The 15,880-nt window shown below is 36.9% G+C and overlaps 1 protein-coding gene across 2 annotated transcripts; it reads right to left on the reverse strand.

The window, feature by feature from the left end:
- Positions 1 to 474: 474 nt before the first annotated feature.
- Positions 475 to 10,601, reverse strand: LOC107828920 (protein HIRA). Of its 2 annotated transcripts, none has more exons than XM_016656311.2 (10): positions 9,782 to 10,601; positions 8,688 to 8,963; positions 8,276 to 8,527; positions 7,784 to 8,181; positions 6,650 to 7,664; positions 4,697 to 4,898; positions 4,155 to 4,395; positions 3,426 to 3,548; positions 2,702 to 2,819; positions 475 to 1,310 (listed from the first exon to the last, which is right to left on the reverse strand). In XM_016656311.2, exons 1-10 carry the CDS (start codon positions 9,887 to 9,889, stop codon positions 810 to 812), a joined length of 3,234 nt encoding a protein of 1,077 aa, XP_016511797.1. In that variant the 5' UTR covers positions 9,890 to 10,601; the 3' UTR covers positions 475 to 809. The 2 variants fall into 2 exon arrangements, with proteins under 2 accessions (XP_016511797.1, XP_016511798.1); XM_016656312.2 differs by having other exon boundaries at positions 8,276 to 8,530; positions 9,782 to 10,593.
- Between the last annotated feature and the right edge of the window lie 5,279 nt (positions 10,602 to 15,880).

Consider the following 15,880-nt stretch of genomic DNA (forward strand, 5'->3'; position numbering starts at 1 on the left):
GCGTACATATTACCCTCCCCAGATCCCACTTGTGGGATTATACTGGGTCGTTGTTGTTGTTGTAAGCAATTAATGATAAGGGTACAAGAAAAAAAAATTATCTTTCTCTTAATCTGCTAAAATGAATAAGTAAAAGTAAAGATATATTTTTAGTATAGTGGACAAGTAAAAGTGAACGGATGGAATATTAAAAAATGGTGAGATTGATACTAAACAAATCTACTCAAGTAACAATCTTGCAACTCTGCTCAACAAATTTTTTTTTTTTTTTTTTTTTTGGTAATCCATACTCAAATCACGTAGTTATTTTTTTTTCTCTGAGACCTTATGATTCGCCTCCTACGTCATTAGTCACTTAAACACATCTTTGGGTGCTAGAAAATACACATTATATTAGACCCTATAAAATAAAACAAAAGGTTTAAAAAAAAATCAATTTGGTTGATGGAAATTTTTTGTGGAATTGTCCAAGCGTTTCCTAAAATTCTCAATCTTTACTTCACAGAGTACAAACTATATTCAATAACAATGATAAGAACTAAAGGAAATGAAAAGGTTATCTAGGGTCACACATGAATCAACTTCACTACTTGGTTTAAAATTAACAAAACTCCTATCATGTTCTGGATCAAGAAAACAAAACTCCTATCATGTTACATACCTCAGAATTTGCATTCAAGGCAAGGCAAGGTGCCGGCTAGGTGCATCCACTAAGACAATCTTTACAGCTTTACAGTCCACAGCGTCGGTTGTAATGTCAGCAGTACTTTCAAGTCGACTATTACGTCTAATCTACAATGAAATGTACATCAAGAAACCTTCTCCTTTGGTGAAGGAGATGGTTCCGATTCAACTGATGCAGGCGGATCCAAGTTCATTTGATCTGTTGGAGGTGGTACAGATTTAGCTACATCAGTTTCTTGTTGAACAGAGTCCATTGGATCTTCCGTTGGTGTAGAAGACTCAACATGATCGCTTGATTGTACTGCAGAACGAGTAGGATTCTCTCGGTCATTTATAGACGTGGAAGGTGTTGGGTTAGTTATCAGTGTCTGTGGAACTGTTCTTTGAGTCGAAGGGATATCAGTATCCATCGTATCTGTAGCCGGAACAGATGTAGTGGTTGCAACATTGGTCTGTTCAAGATTCATTTCAGTTGATGTGGTGGTCGCAACATTGTTTTGTTCAACACTCGTGTCGTCATATTCCGAGATGAGATCCATGAACTCGTTGAGCAGCCGCTGTACTTTCCTATTAGAAGCCATTGCTGGAAGTATGTCTTCTCTAAGGAGTCTGTGCTTTTTCAAACCCTGAAAACCAGATAAAGAACCTTAATAAGAAAGACAATTTTTGGGTTTCATTTGGCAACTGGATAGATTTGATTGGAATCTCACTTTTAAGAAAGCCAGCAAGAAAGAGCCAAAACATGAATAGACGAGAACATATATGCATGGAATATAAACATCGTCAAGGTATATTATATCAACAAGATGCTGTATGAACATGTACAAGCACACAGAGGCGCCAAGAAAACGAGATGTTATAGATAAAGTTGAACTGTTCCGACAGTCTCATTTTATGCAAACTACCTTCCTACTTTGAGCTGCTCCAAAGAGATTGACATAGTTCCAACAAAGATATTAACAATCAAATTCTCACTCTGTAGTTTATGAATCCTACCTTCTAGCTTGAACAGTTCTGAAAAGATTGACATAGTTCGCTGGATGTGGAAAATAAGATGGACATTGCAGAGAGTTAAAACCACATGCATAATTTCAATGTGATGTCATATTTCAGTATTATCTTATTTTGTTTATTTACATGTTCCAATTATTTCCAAAGAAACCATGCTATGCCTTCTATCTTGTAATCTGAACATATTTCACCAGAACGATCATAGTTTCTACAAACACAGAAAATCCCTCCCAGAATATTGGGGAAAATGAAGAAATCATGGTCGACACAATAAACAGAGAGAGAGGGGGGAGGGGGGGGGGGTCAAGAGCCCCCCTGTTTAAAACAAAAATTAACTAAACAGTGTGCAATTCATCCTATAATCTGAATATTGGTTGTTAAAATTCTCAATGACAAAATGGTCATATTAAGCAGAATTTATCTCGAAAGAAGTTCCTCATATTTGCATCGGAGAAAAAAGAAAAACCATGGTAGTGCGTGATATGAGCCACTGGTGCGCTAACTCCAAATTCATAGGGAGACGAAATACGAAATGATGTACTCTACACTACAGAAAAGAAGGATATTTACTACTCCCTCCGGTCCAAAATAAGTGAGTTTTTGGTTATTTTCACACATATTAAAAAACTCACCTTTTAGCATTAATTAGCAATGAAATTGACCATATTAACCTTTACTATCTCTTCACATAAACACTCCTAACACATACTCCAACATTATTTACTCCAAGGGCAATGTAGGAAAAAAATAATTAATTCATTCTTGAATCTGGAAAAATCACTTATTATGGACCACAAAAAGAAGCCAAAAATCACTTATTGTGGACCGGAGGGAGTAGCTAATAAAAATATCACCCTTTTTTCTCTCAGCAGCGATAGAGTGAGAAGTTGGGAGAAAATGGAAAAGTCCAGCTCATTTGAAAAGCCAATAACAGATATTCGAAGATATTGTTAGAGTTGAGCGACAAGAAATATACAGGAAAAAAAGAAAAGTGAAAAGCCCTTACAAGTACACAAGGGTCCCAAGCAGTTTTATTTGAATCAGAGGATGCAGCCTCAGCCATCCCTGTAGGAGGCCCAAGAAAGCTCTCACAAACTTCTCTCAAGCGTGACTCATCTGCCTCTCTGCATTTAAATATCAATTGTGTGTTATTTTGATACTCAAGAATTCAAATAAGGCGGACACTCACCTCTAACAAAAACAACTTTGCACTAGTCCAAACACATGTTGACCCAAGATATACCAACACCAGAAAGCAAAAGCCTAAAGTCAAACAAGACTCTTTCTCCAAAGTCCAAACATAACTTCACTTCAAAAAAATTAACAATAAAATTGAATTAACAGAACAGTAAGTGAATATACATAGGATTTCATAAATAACAGAACTAACAAAACCATGAAACTTCAGATACAAATATAGCACCAATTCAAGATCCAGTTATTCAGTTCTTAGAATTAATATTTCTTAAACTGGAACAATTGATTTCTCTAGACCAAACCCTGTCAACTGTGGAGGCAAAACAATTTCCACGGACTCAAAAGCTGCTTATATATCCCACATATCCTCCATACAGCACTAAGGATTCGATTTGCAACTCTCAACTTAATCAATGGGCCAACTTTAAACGTACACATTATAATTTAAAGGACAAAGTTCCAACATCAACCGATGCATTAAAATTGGATATTAAGTGAAAGATTTCATGTCAACAAAGGACTAGACACCAGACCTTGCTAAAAACCGGATGTACGATAAAAGGCATTGACGATATTCACTAGGAGACTTCAATGCAAGGGCAGAAGCCAACTGAGCCTCCAAATGAGCACGTGTTTGTACCCCATCATCCGTGACTCTGCAGATGTACAACAAAGAAAAGTCAATATTTTACTTGCACATACTTCAGTAACAGAGAATTCCAAAATAAAATTAGGCAAGAAACTTGCACATACATCCCAATTGTAATGTTATTCCAACTGCAAAAGTCACTCTACCACTAGTAACATTTCAATATGCTAATATACTGAGATACAGACTAAATAATCATTAGTACACCCAAAATCTCTTGGGACATTTTTTTTGATAAGGTAAATTGTATTAATCAAAAGGGAGAGAACTCCCGTATACAGGAAGTATACCAAAAAGTAGAGAATTTACACCAGAACATGATTCTCTACAAAAGACGCCCAATCTTCTATACAAGCAGGGGCTATATGAGTGCACCAAAAATCGATCAAAGATAAAAGATTATTCTTAAGATGTGAAAAAGGAGACTCAATCCCCTCAAAAGCTCTCCTATTTCTCTCCCCCCAAACTATCTCTTGGGACATTCTAGTAAGCAATATCTAAGAGGAACTAATAAAATTTCAAGAATAAAACGTAGAAAATGTTGAGGGCTAGTGACAAAACATAATGTGGATGATACGTCAGATAAATCAAAACGAAAGGAAATGCAGAATACCTGCTCCAACCGGGTCTTCTGGCCAGGAACTTCCTAACATCCACCTGCAATGCCGCTAGCTCACCACCATGCAATGAGCCCGAACTCCAGGAGCTTGAAAAATTCGATGCAGGAAAACAATCATCTGCAACCCTCAGCCAGCACATGAGGCTCATATCAAAGAGGTATGCATGTCGTGTGGCCAGGACAACAAGAGGAGAACCAGACTTTGATAATTTTGCTGATATCACTTTGATTGTGCCTGTTAACAAGTTTTAAATAAATAAAAGGGTTAATAAGAAATGATAGCCAGCAAAGACAGTGGACTCTGTTGGTTTAACAAAATATCAATGACTGCAGCTCTTAATAAACATCATATCAATTGGCAGGTTGTGTGGAGCCAAGTAATATCCCCTTGAACTTTTGAGAGCAACTAACTTCAGGACGGTGCTTAAAAGAGGAAGAACGCAGTTCTCCGCGACAATGCTTAAAAAAGAAAGAAGTCAAGAACACTATGCTCTGCTCGAAGAATCAAAAGTTTCATCTTGGGTTTTCTAACTCACCTGCATTCGCTTTTGGATCTGAAGCCAAAAGGGAAGCCAACGAGTCTTGAAGGAGACACTTCCGATTAAATAGATCCCATAGATATAACGACCCTTTCCTTGTGACAAGCAAAAACTTCCAAGATTCATCACAATCAACAAATACTGCAGCAGATCCCATCATCATGGTCGGCATAGTACGTCGTCCACACTTCGTATAAATCTTTTTACAAGCAAAGATGAGAATAAGAACATATTATACCATTGGAAGAATACTTGAAGTTAGAAAGCAAATACGGGAAACGTTAACAGCACAAAGAAATAACTGACATCTGTAATTAAATGTGACTTTCTTTGCCTCAAATCAACCTTGAGCCTCAAAGATTTAATACTATCGTCTTTTTATAACCGTGGTGTCCGGGCTAGTTTGCACAGGCCTCGACTAATTCCACGGGATACTTGCCACCTCCAACCAGCAACAGGTACCAAGTAACTCTGTCCACCAAGGCTTGGACAGATGCGAAGAAATAACCTAGTATTTTTTTTGTCTCCGGTGGGGTTTGAACCTAAGACCATAGATTTAATACTAATACCAATCTATAGTTTATGCATATAATCCCCCAATGTGATTTAAAAGACAGAATTTCATTATGCACAGGAGATGAAGAAACGCGTAAAGAGGCTGACATAAAGCAAATATAATATAATATGCCAAGTTTAGATGAGAAAAAATTTAACATAACTTTTGATAAAGAAAAACTCGACATTATTGTTTAAAAAACTGTGCACTAGTGGTTGATGCAGAAAACTACATATCTGATATCCGTAATGTAATTACTCGTACTCTTCTGTTTGGTCCTCTTACAAAAACCTAGAAATAGTCAATCATTCCTTAGAACTTGTATTCTTCCTGTAAGTAGGATAAAGCACAGTCCATGTAACATCTCAATATGCAAGAACAGGTCAATTAATATTCTTTTGTTGTCAACATCGATTGATCTCTTTGGAAATATGAGAATGGAGTTGATTGGAGGATAGAATCTTCAAGTTAATAAAATGGCACTCAATCCTTCCCAATTTATGTGGCATACTTTCCTTTTTAGTCTGTCCCAGAAAGAATGTCATACTTATTTAAAAACAATTTAAGTTTAAACTTCCTATTTTAGCCACAAAATGTCTATGGTTTGTTTTGAGCACAAGTTTCAAAAGTCTTTCTTTTTTTTCTTGAACTCCACGCACAGTCAAACACCGCCACATAAATCGAGACAGAGGGAGTAGCACATATTGAGAAACATTGAACCTGAATCATGTAAAATGTGATGGCAGCCATATAGAGGAGAACGCTCAATATATCAGAGACTAAGTCACAATGGACAAAAATTGAAAAGAAGGGAAGACTACAGAGAAATAATAGATGTTCTTCTCTCTCTTCTACAAGCAGCAAATATGCAGGTAAAGGCTTTGGATGACAAAATTTTAGCTCAATAAATGAATCACCGTATTCACGCATGCCCAGATCAATTAACATGTATAAGTGTATAACAACAGGCAATAAAGTACGAGTGCTCACCCAGGCAAAGAGAATTGACAAAAAATGAGGATAAATTCTGAAAGAAAAGGGCTTGAAAAAGGAGCCATCCACAAGTCTAAAGTGTGAAATGATACAATTTACATCACCCCCAACTCTACCTCTCATCTTGGTAAGGAGGGGAGAATTCTCATGTTTGGTAGTTCTGGAAATATACAAGTAAAATAGAAACTATACATTCACTCTCTCATTTTACATGTCTGGTGTCAGTTTTCCGGGAGAGGTGCTTATGTAGTCTCTAGAAGATCAACACACAAAAGCAGGAGATAACCAAAGAATTGCGTAGAAATAAAAGAAGCAGATCCACATCTCAGATAATTGTCGAAATGATACTCAGTTGTACAGAAAATAGTATAATGAGCCAGCTCAAAGTTTTTGAAACTCACCTGAATGCATCCATCTTCACATCCCACAGCCCAAAAGTTGGCATTTCCAGCCAAAACAGTAACTTTTCCAGAAATCCGGTCAGACCAGAGGGTTTGACTCCCCCTTGTACAAAGTATCTCAGTTTCTTTCACTACAAATGAATTTCCTGCCCCTAAAATATCATTAGCAGCTTGTTCTCTGGGTTGAGCCTCTAAGCAAACTGGACCAGTGTCCTCCCCTTCTTTATTATCAAAAACCCTGATTAAAAGAGTACCACCAGAACCCAAATGAGATGGATCCTTGACAATTCCCATCTGTTCTATGGTGATGCTTCCATCCTTGCCTACAGAAGGCGGAACCTTCTCAATGATGAGGCTCTCACTGATGCTAGCTCTAGCAGTTACACCTGAGCGCTCCTTTTGGTCAGCACTGAGACCAACTGTTTTCCTTACAAATCCTTCCCTAACACTTGCATCAGACAGTACCATACCATTCTCATCTTTCCTCTGATCCACTGTCTTCTTAGGGAATTCAATAGCAGGAGATTCAGGAATTCCGGAGATGTTCTCCTGCTGGGTTGGCACACCAACTGCTTCTGGAATTATCCTCTTTCGACCATCGGGCCGTCTGTACTCTCTTTGCTTCACGGGACTTGACATGCGGGTAGAAGCTGCAGGTTTATTTAAACTATCACTGCTAACTCCTTCGGTCTTTTTCCCGTTATCAGATTGTGGTTTGGGAACCTTCACCACACTCACCAAATCAACAGAAGATTTTGAGGTTGCTTGAACTTGTGTAAGATCCTTAGTTAGTTTTTTGCTTGAACTTTGCTTTGCAGCTGCTGCTTCAAGCAATAGTTGCGCTGGACTTTCGGCTAAATTTGCCTGTCGACCTCTAACATCACCATAGCGGCTTCTCTTCAACTCCTCTAATTCAGCATCAGATAACCGAACACCTAGTTCATTCCCATCAAAATGGAAAGTGGCTACACTTCCATCCAAAGAACATGCAAAGAGTGAATATCCATCAGGGCTCCTGCACAGAGAAAATAATATCCTGAAAGTAGGCAAAAAAGCTAGAAAGAAAATTCAAGATAGAAAGTGCCTTCACTGTTGTGAAAGGACGAAGTTATTTTATGCTATGAGCTAACTTACCATGATAAATCCACAACACTTTGAGAAAAGAAATGTTTAGCGACAAAAAGAGGACGTGGACTTGCTGTTGTCCACACAGTTATAGTGCGATCTTGACTTCCTATAGCAATAACATTGTAGGGTTGGGACTCTTTTCCTCCATTTTTTGAAGAGCCATTTGACCATCCAAGAGATGCATTTTTCACTTCCTGCGCATTAGCCAAATTCCTCCGAAACATAGAATGATTAAACTTAACCACAATAACAGGAGCATTGTGTCCTAAGAAGTCAAAAGTGGCAGACCATTCCCCTCTCTCCAGAACAGGAGCAGAATGCCTAGGCTTTTGAAAACCATGAGTAGTAGTTATATAGTGTCCACAGGGTGACCATCCAAGCCGCCTAAAGAAGGTTGACCCAAGCTTTAAAAAAAGACACATTTGTAAGGATATAGGTTTCAGTATTTGAAAAATAAAAGAACAAAGGAAATCTTTGGAGAGTAAATCTGAAACTCACAGATTTTGCCCAGTGACCTTCAGTTCTATGAGCAAGGCTCCAGTCACTTGTTCGCCAAATGATGACAGTCTTATCATCTGATTGACTAGCTATAAATGAACCAATTGGATCCCATGTGACACCTTTAACAAGACTAGAGTGACCCCTCAGAACAGCAGTGCATATACCATTGCTCATACTCCAGATATGGATGGTGTTGTCGAGACTACCACTAGCCAATGTCGAGTCGTCTGGAGACCAATTTAGATCCACCTACTTTAAACATGGAAAAGAGCAACCCTATTGGTTAGAAAGTACATGGTTAGACAACATAGGCATCTACAGAGGAGATATTCAAATAATTGCAAGGTCCATCAAATGATTGGCATAGCAAAAGAATTAGTTATTGAGAATCTAAGATCAATCACATTACCACATCTGCAGTGTGTCCTCTCAAAGTCATAGTAACTTTCCAATTCTCTACATCAGGGGGCTCTCCACTGCCAAACTCTGTGGTTCCTGAGCCAGGTTTCCTCTCATGGACTAGAATCACCTGATCGTCAGAGCCAGAAGCAACATATCGACCATGTTTTGCCCATCTAACACAGTTTACTGACCCAAAATGATCGCGTAGTGTGGCAAGAAGTTTCGGTGTAGATTCATCTGCTTCCAAGTCCCTACCTACACATTTCATGTTCCATATCCTAACCTGAAGACACGTTAAATGTACATTATGCAAAGTATTACATTTAGCAACAGTAAATAGCAATATCCAGAAAACATAGACAAGTATCAAAGATAAAAGCTTCTCACTCCAAAAATAACCTTTAATTGCTACTTTATCTTTTAACTCCCAAACAAACAATAACATGTTATTGGTCCATCAAAAGATGAACTGCTTGAATTTATTACCAACTTCAATTGTTCAGGTTCCAAAATCCATGAGCAACTCTTAAAAGTCCATCAACTACTTAAATTATTAGTTCAGGTCCCAAAAGTTTATGTGACACTATTTTCTTATTAGTATGTTCCTAAAAGAATGGCACGCTACTATATTTAGAAACAATTTAACTTGAAACTTCTCAGTTCACCCTTCATGAACAGTTCTCATGGTCCCACAGATGTTATGGCATGTTTAAGACTACAAGTTTCAAATGTCTTCCTGTCTGCATTAAACTCCATAACAAGTCAAACTAAAAGGACAGCTCGGTGCACTAAGTTCCTGCTATGCGCGGAGTTCGAGGAAGGGCCGAACCACAAGGGTCTATTGTATGTAACCTTAACCTACATTTTTGTAAGAGGCTGTTTCCGCAGCTCGAACCCGTGGCCTCCCGGTCACATGGTAGCCACTTTACCAATTACGCCAAGGCTTCCATAACGAGTCAAACTATGTCAAGTAATTGGGATGTCGGGAGTACTAATTTCTTCACCAAACCAATAAATTGAGCAAAAGGTAATGAAGGCAGACAATATAAAACAAGAATATACATTAAAGAATATATTGGTAAAGAGTGAAAAAGCAGTTACCTTGTGATCACCACCACCAGTGGCAAACCTAAGTCCACCAGGCTGAATATCAATAGAGAAAATTTGCATACCCTCATGTCTAATCCAACTGGGTTTCTCAGCAATCATCTTAAACACAATTCTTGATTTGCTGATACAGAATGAAGACTCAACCTTTTTCACTCAAAACCCTTCAAACCCCAACAAGAACCCCACAACTTCAAAATTAACATACAACTTGTAAAGAAGAAGAAGAAGAAGAAGAAGAAGAAGAAGAAAACCCCCAAAATCAAATACAACAAAAATTTTACCCCCACAAAAAAAAAGTAGTAAAGAGGTAAAACCCTAGTTGTGAAATTAGGAATAAGGAAAAAGACCCCAAAAAGGAGTAAAAGAGGAAATATCTTGATTTATTGAGTTTTAAAAAAAAAAGCACTAGAAATGGAAGTAACAGGTGAAGTGGGTCGAAGTTTTTATGAAGAAATTTTATGCAAAATTCTTGGTTATACTTTTTTTCCCTTTGTTTTAGTTAACGGTCAAATCTAATGAAAGATTGGAGAGGGAAAAAGGACTGCAAAAAGAAAAAAAGAAAAGAAAGAATGATTAAGGGAAAACAAAAGGGAATCTTAAAATATATGTTCTAATCTAAGTACACTATGAGTCTATGATATAAAAACAGGAGAGAAAAGAAGTGGTGTGTACCAGGTATTGTGTAAGGGTAAAAACTCAGAAAAAGAGACAAGAGGGACATAAGAGGATTGTGTAATGGGAACTGTGAAGTAGTGGTATTGTGCACATAAAGTTATGTGATGATTGGATTTTGCCAAAAAAAATCCACTTCACTAATCTGAGGGGGGAAAGTTGGTTTTTATGTTCTCTTTCTGGTTAAAGTGTACAAAAAATAATGTTTTAGGTTGAGAATTTAGGAAGTGGGTCTTATGCGGTGCGAATACTAATTAGTCAGACCCAAGAGAATACCGAACAGAAATGATTTTTTTTTAAAAAAAGTTTATCAGAATTGGACCACCGTTATTAGGAAGATCTAACCTAATTGTAATATAGAGAACGGAAAAGGGTTCAAAATGTCTCTAAACGAATGGAAAAAGTTTAAAAATATCCTTCATCTATTTATTGGGCTAAAAATACCCCTCCATCCACTCTTTTTGATTTACTTATGCCCTTTGACCGTTAGGTCAATGCTAAATTAAAAATAATTATTATTATTCTTTTTGTAAAACTTAAAAAAAATTGTTTTTTTAAACTAATACACCAATAGTCCACTAATTTAGTAAAGTCTTCTTTTTCAATTTTTACAACAAAATATATTTTTTCAGTTTTTTAAAGCATTTTTTTTGTAAAAACTGAAAAAAATTGTAAAAACAAAAAAATATTTTTAATAAAATATTTTCGTTTTTTAAAAACTGAAAAAATATTTTCAACAAAACATTTCGTATTTGAAAAATATTTTTTTTCAGTTTTTTCAAATTTTTTAAAGCATTTCGTTTTATTTTCGTTTTTCAGTTTTTTTAAAGGAAAAACATTTTCATTTTTTTAAAAAAGTTGAAAAAAATGAAAAAAAAAATCAAAAACGAAAATATTTTGGTTAAAAATATTTTTTTAAGTTTTTAAAAAATGAAAATATTTTATTAAAAACATTTTTTCTATTTTTACAATTTTTTTCCTTTTTTAAAAAAACAATGCTTTAAAAAACTGGAACAAAAATATTTTTTGTAAAAATTGAATTGTTTTTTGTAAAAACTGGAAAAAGAAGAAGAGTTTACTAAATTAGTGGACTACTGGTGTATTAGTTAAAAAACGAAAATAGTTTATAAAATATTTTTTAAGTTTTACAAAAAGAATAATAATTATTTTTAATCAGCGTTGACCTAACGGTCAAAGGGTATAATTGAACCAAAAAGGTGGATGAAGGGGTATTTTTAGCCCAATAAGTGGATGAAGGGTATTTTTAAACCTTTTTCCAATAGCTTAGGGGCATTTTGAACCCTTTTCCGTATAGGGAATAAGTTATTAAAATTAGAATCGTGAGGCGGTATTCGGATCAACTTAAGTGCGTCTCGATTAATTCATCACATGCCTAATATCTTCTTTTTCACGAAAACTTAGAATACTCAAAGCAAATCACCTAATTTGTTTTATTTTTGCTAAAATTTGAATACTAACTTCTCTAGTATTTTCCACTTTACTAAGCACTAAGTCATACCCTACGGAGTAATTAGAATTCACGATATTGCAATGATACTAGCTTAGGTAAAACAGCAGAAATTGAAAGGGAAATGGGAAAAAGGCAATAAAACAGTAAAATGCAGGAAAGAAAAAGAAGGAATGCAAGCTAACTAGGGCAGCAAAAATAAGGTTCTGTGTATTCATAATGAAGAAAGGGATAGCTATTACAATATATAGAAATGCAGACCTAGATTCATTAGCTGGCAATGTACAACCTCTGCCATATTCTAACTACCCGGGGCGGACCTATTATGTATAAGACAACCAAATTCACAGGGTCAATGTGTAATTACTGCAACTATAACTTAAAAGTAAAAGGGACTTAACTGACTAACTCATAAACTTATTCCTAGCTTTGTCTTCAACTAACTTAACGGCTAAGTACACCTGAGCAAGCATAAGGTACCATTATTGCAGCTCTTCCCTTTAAGATTCGTATCATATCTTCCTTTTTAAAATCTCCCTTGCCCTCAAGGAAGGAATAAAGGGAACCTGATTTTGAGAGATTGGTAATCCTCCCAAGTGACTTGATCTCGAGTTGCTTTATCACATTGAACTAGCACATGTGCGATGACCTTGTTTCCCTTATGTATCATTCTTCTATCTAGAATTTGATGGGGTTGAGGACAATATGGACTGCATATATCGATTACTGGAGGGTGAAAAATTATGTCAGGTAGTTTATAGCAGGATTTCAGCTGGGATATATGAAATGTATGGTGTAGTAGGAGCTGAGGGGATATGGACAGCTTGTATGCTACATTACCAACCTTTTGCAAGATTTGATAGGGTCCATAGTACTTTGCTGAAAGTTTGGAGAAGTGAGTTCCTGACAGTGTCACATGTCTGTAAGGTTGTATCTTGAGGTGAACCCAATTAGGGGTGAGGGTTGGTTCATTCGGTCGGTTATTATAAAAGTACAGTTCGATTTTCGATTTTGTAATATTAATAACCAAATCAAACCAAAGTATTTAAGGTTCAATGCAATTTTTTCAAGGTTCGGTTCGGTTATTTTCGATTTAATTTTTTGGTCATTAACGGTTCAAGATTTTGATTAATACAACAAGTTGCTGAAACATGTTAGTTTTTGGTTGGCATTAGGTATTAATTTTCAAACAAGACTGCAATTTGAGTTTGATGTAAGATAGGTTAAGAAACCGTTCTTTGTTGTCAATTCGATGTCAATCTCTTTATTTTCTAAATTAAGGTTTACATACTCATAATTATATTAAGTGTGAGCACGTGATTTTTGTTTTACGCGACAATCGCTCCAAAAGAATTAAAAATGTATGTGTCATGCGTAATTTAAACCATGACCCGTTTGTTAGATGGAAAATTACAAAAAATACGCATTTTTTCTTTTGTCCTGATTTGTTGCCTTGTTTAATTTTACCTACTTTTAACATTTTTATACGCGTGAAATAAATATGTTAAGTGTTAATTAGTGGTGCTTAGTTTTATTTAATTAGGTTGTGTATTTAGGAAATTAGAAATAAAGAAAAAGAAGACAAAAATTTGTTGTAAAATGAATTTGGGCCGTGCCCATTTCAAAATCTGGAACCCAAGCAAATAGCCCAGTCCACCGGTCCACACAGCCCACTCCCCAGGCATCAAAACGACGTAGTTTAACACCAAAACTACGTCGTTTCAATGCCAATCCATCCCAACCATTCAAACCAAGCTGATCCAACGGTCTGGATCTCTCACCCATAACCCCATTTGCCCGACCCGTTACCCGAACCAACTCTGCCCCTAACACTTGAAACGACACTGTTTCCCTCAAGTGGAAGGATCTTGGCCCTTCGTCATGCCTCATCCAACGGCTGAGGTCCATCCACTCACTCCATATATAAGTTGCCCCTCATACCCTACCCCATGTCCAAATACCCCTGCCCTTCATCATCCTCACAAAGAACCCCGGAACCCTAGAGCCGCCCCCATCTCCCTTCACCAGGAACCCGGCGGCATGAACGCCGGTGACCCTACCCTTAACACCATAGAACCCCCATGCCATCCTGAACCCAAATCTACCAACCACACGCTTCGAATCTTATCCCACCTTCTCGAATCTTCATTTGAAGATTCGAGTCGGAACCTAATCTACACCTATCTGCTTCAAATTCATACCAGACACTCCCCAGACCCCCCTCGTGACCAAACCATACTTGGTTTGGTCCGAATCTGATCAGGGAAGCCTGAATCCCAGATCTAAGTTTTGAAAGTTTTGTGTTTCTCCGTCACTGGTTCAACCAAAGAGATTAAGGTCTAATGGACTTTAATCAAAGTGTTTCTCATCTGAGAAACACTTCGTTTAAAGTCCGTTCAGCCTTAAGAAAGGCCTGACCAAGTCCGAGTTAAGGTTTTGATTTTTGCGGTTTAAGGTGAGTTTCTTTCTTTTCTTAGTTGTTTTGATTCGTTTGATTGTTGTAAGGGTCTGTTCGTTTTCTATACTTGAACTTCTATCAACTGTGCTTCAACCGCTTTGCCTGAACCTCTGTTTGTTTGTCTAAAATCCCCCCTCCTATTCTGATAAGACATATGTATTTGTTGAACAATAATTGAGCTTCAAATGTTGACTGAGCAATTGGTTCCTCGAGTACCACTTTGCTCAGTCAGTATAATTCGAATTATGGGTCGATACTGTTAAATGTCTGATTTTTGGTTACGATTGTGTATGTTAATGCTAATATAGTCGAATCGACATGTGTCGTCAATTAGTTTCAACTGTCCGAACAATAACAAATCGACTTACTTCTGCTAAGCATGTGTTGAGTCAATTAAGAACCAGTTTTTGTTTACTTATAGCCGTTGAATTGATCAGTAATGTAAAAAGGGATGTTTGGTTTAAATTCTGAATTGGAAGGCATGTGCACTCGTGCACAGCATATGCGTTGGTGCACCTCATGTGCTTTGTGCACAGCCTGTGGCCTGCATAAAGGTTTTTGTTAAGTTTTAAACAATTTGACAGCATATGCTGTCAGATACATCCCACTGCCCATACTTTGCTTTAGTTTAAAGAAGTATTAAACCTTTTAAAAGTTAAATCTGCCAGGGAATGTTGATGGGGTTATATACTTAAATAACTAATTGGAATCTAAAAATGAAAAAAGGGCACATGGGAGGGGTACTGTGAGATTCTATCAGGCTGTTAAAAGGGGTAATATGAAGGCTTATAAAAGGGAGAATCAGAGGGAGAATGGGGGGACTAGACTTAGAGAGCTGTAAAAGAAAATACACAGAAGGTGAGGAGTTTTGAAAGAGAGAGTTTGAAATACATACAAGGGACAGAATTGAGGGGGAGATTTGGGAAAAGAAAATACACAGACTGTGAGGAATTTTTGAAAGAGAGAGCTGAAATACACACTGAGAAGTATACACACACAGGCATACATAGAGAGACACAGGGGGAGCCTAAACTGAAATTTTGAGAATTGAAGTTCTGGGGGAAAACAGTAAAAAACTGGAAAAGGTCTCTTTTTCTGATAACTTAAGTATAAGTTCAAAACTGCAGTCTGATATTGGATTCTTGAAAAGAAAGAAGATAGGGAAAGGGATAAACAGAAAATCAGCAATCATTTCTGTCTTGTTTGTCTGATTCTCAGTCTTGTTCAACCTGTTCAATCAACTCTGTTTTCTTCCAAGTATCAGCTGAGTTCATTGGTTGATTCATATTGTTCGTTTCCCCTGGATTGGTCTGTCTTGGAGTTTTATTCCTACTGCATTGTTTGCTGCTACCTGTCTACCATTTCTTGCCGGTTCTAACTGTATCTTGCACTGGGAGTTGTCCTATTTGTTCCTGCTGTTACTGCTGTTGTTTGGTGTTGCTTCTGTTGTCCTGCTGACCCCTCGCTTTCTTCTGTTGTATCCGACATCCAG

The sequence above is a fragment of the Nicotiana tabacum genome, chromosome 18 (genome assembly GCF_000715075.1).
Source record: "Nicotiana tabacum cultivar K326 chromosome 18, ASM71507v2, whole genome shotgun sequence".
In the NCBI taxonomy this organism is placed as follows: domain Eukaryota; kingdom Viridiplantae; phylum Streptophyta; class Magnoliopsida; order Solanales; family Solanaceae; genus Nicotiana; species Nicotiana tabacum.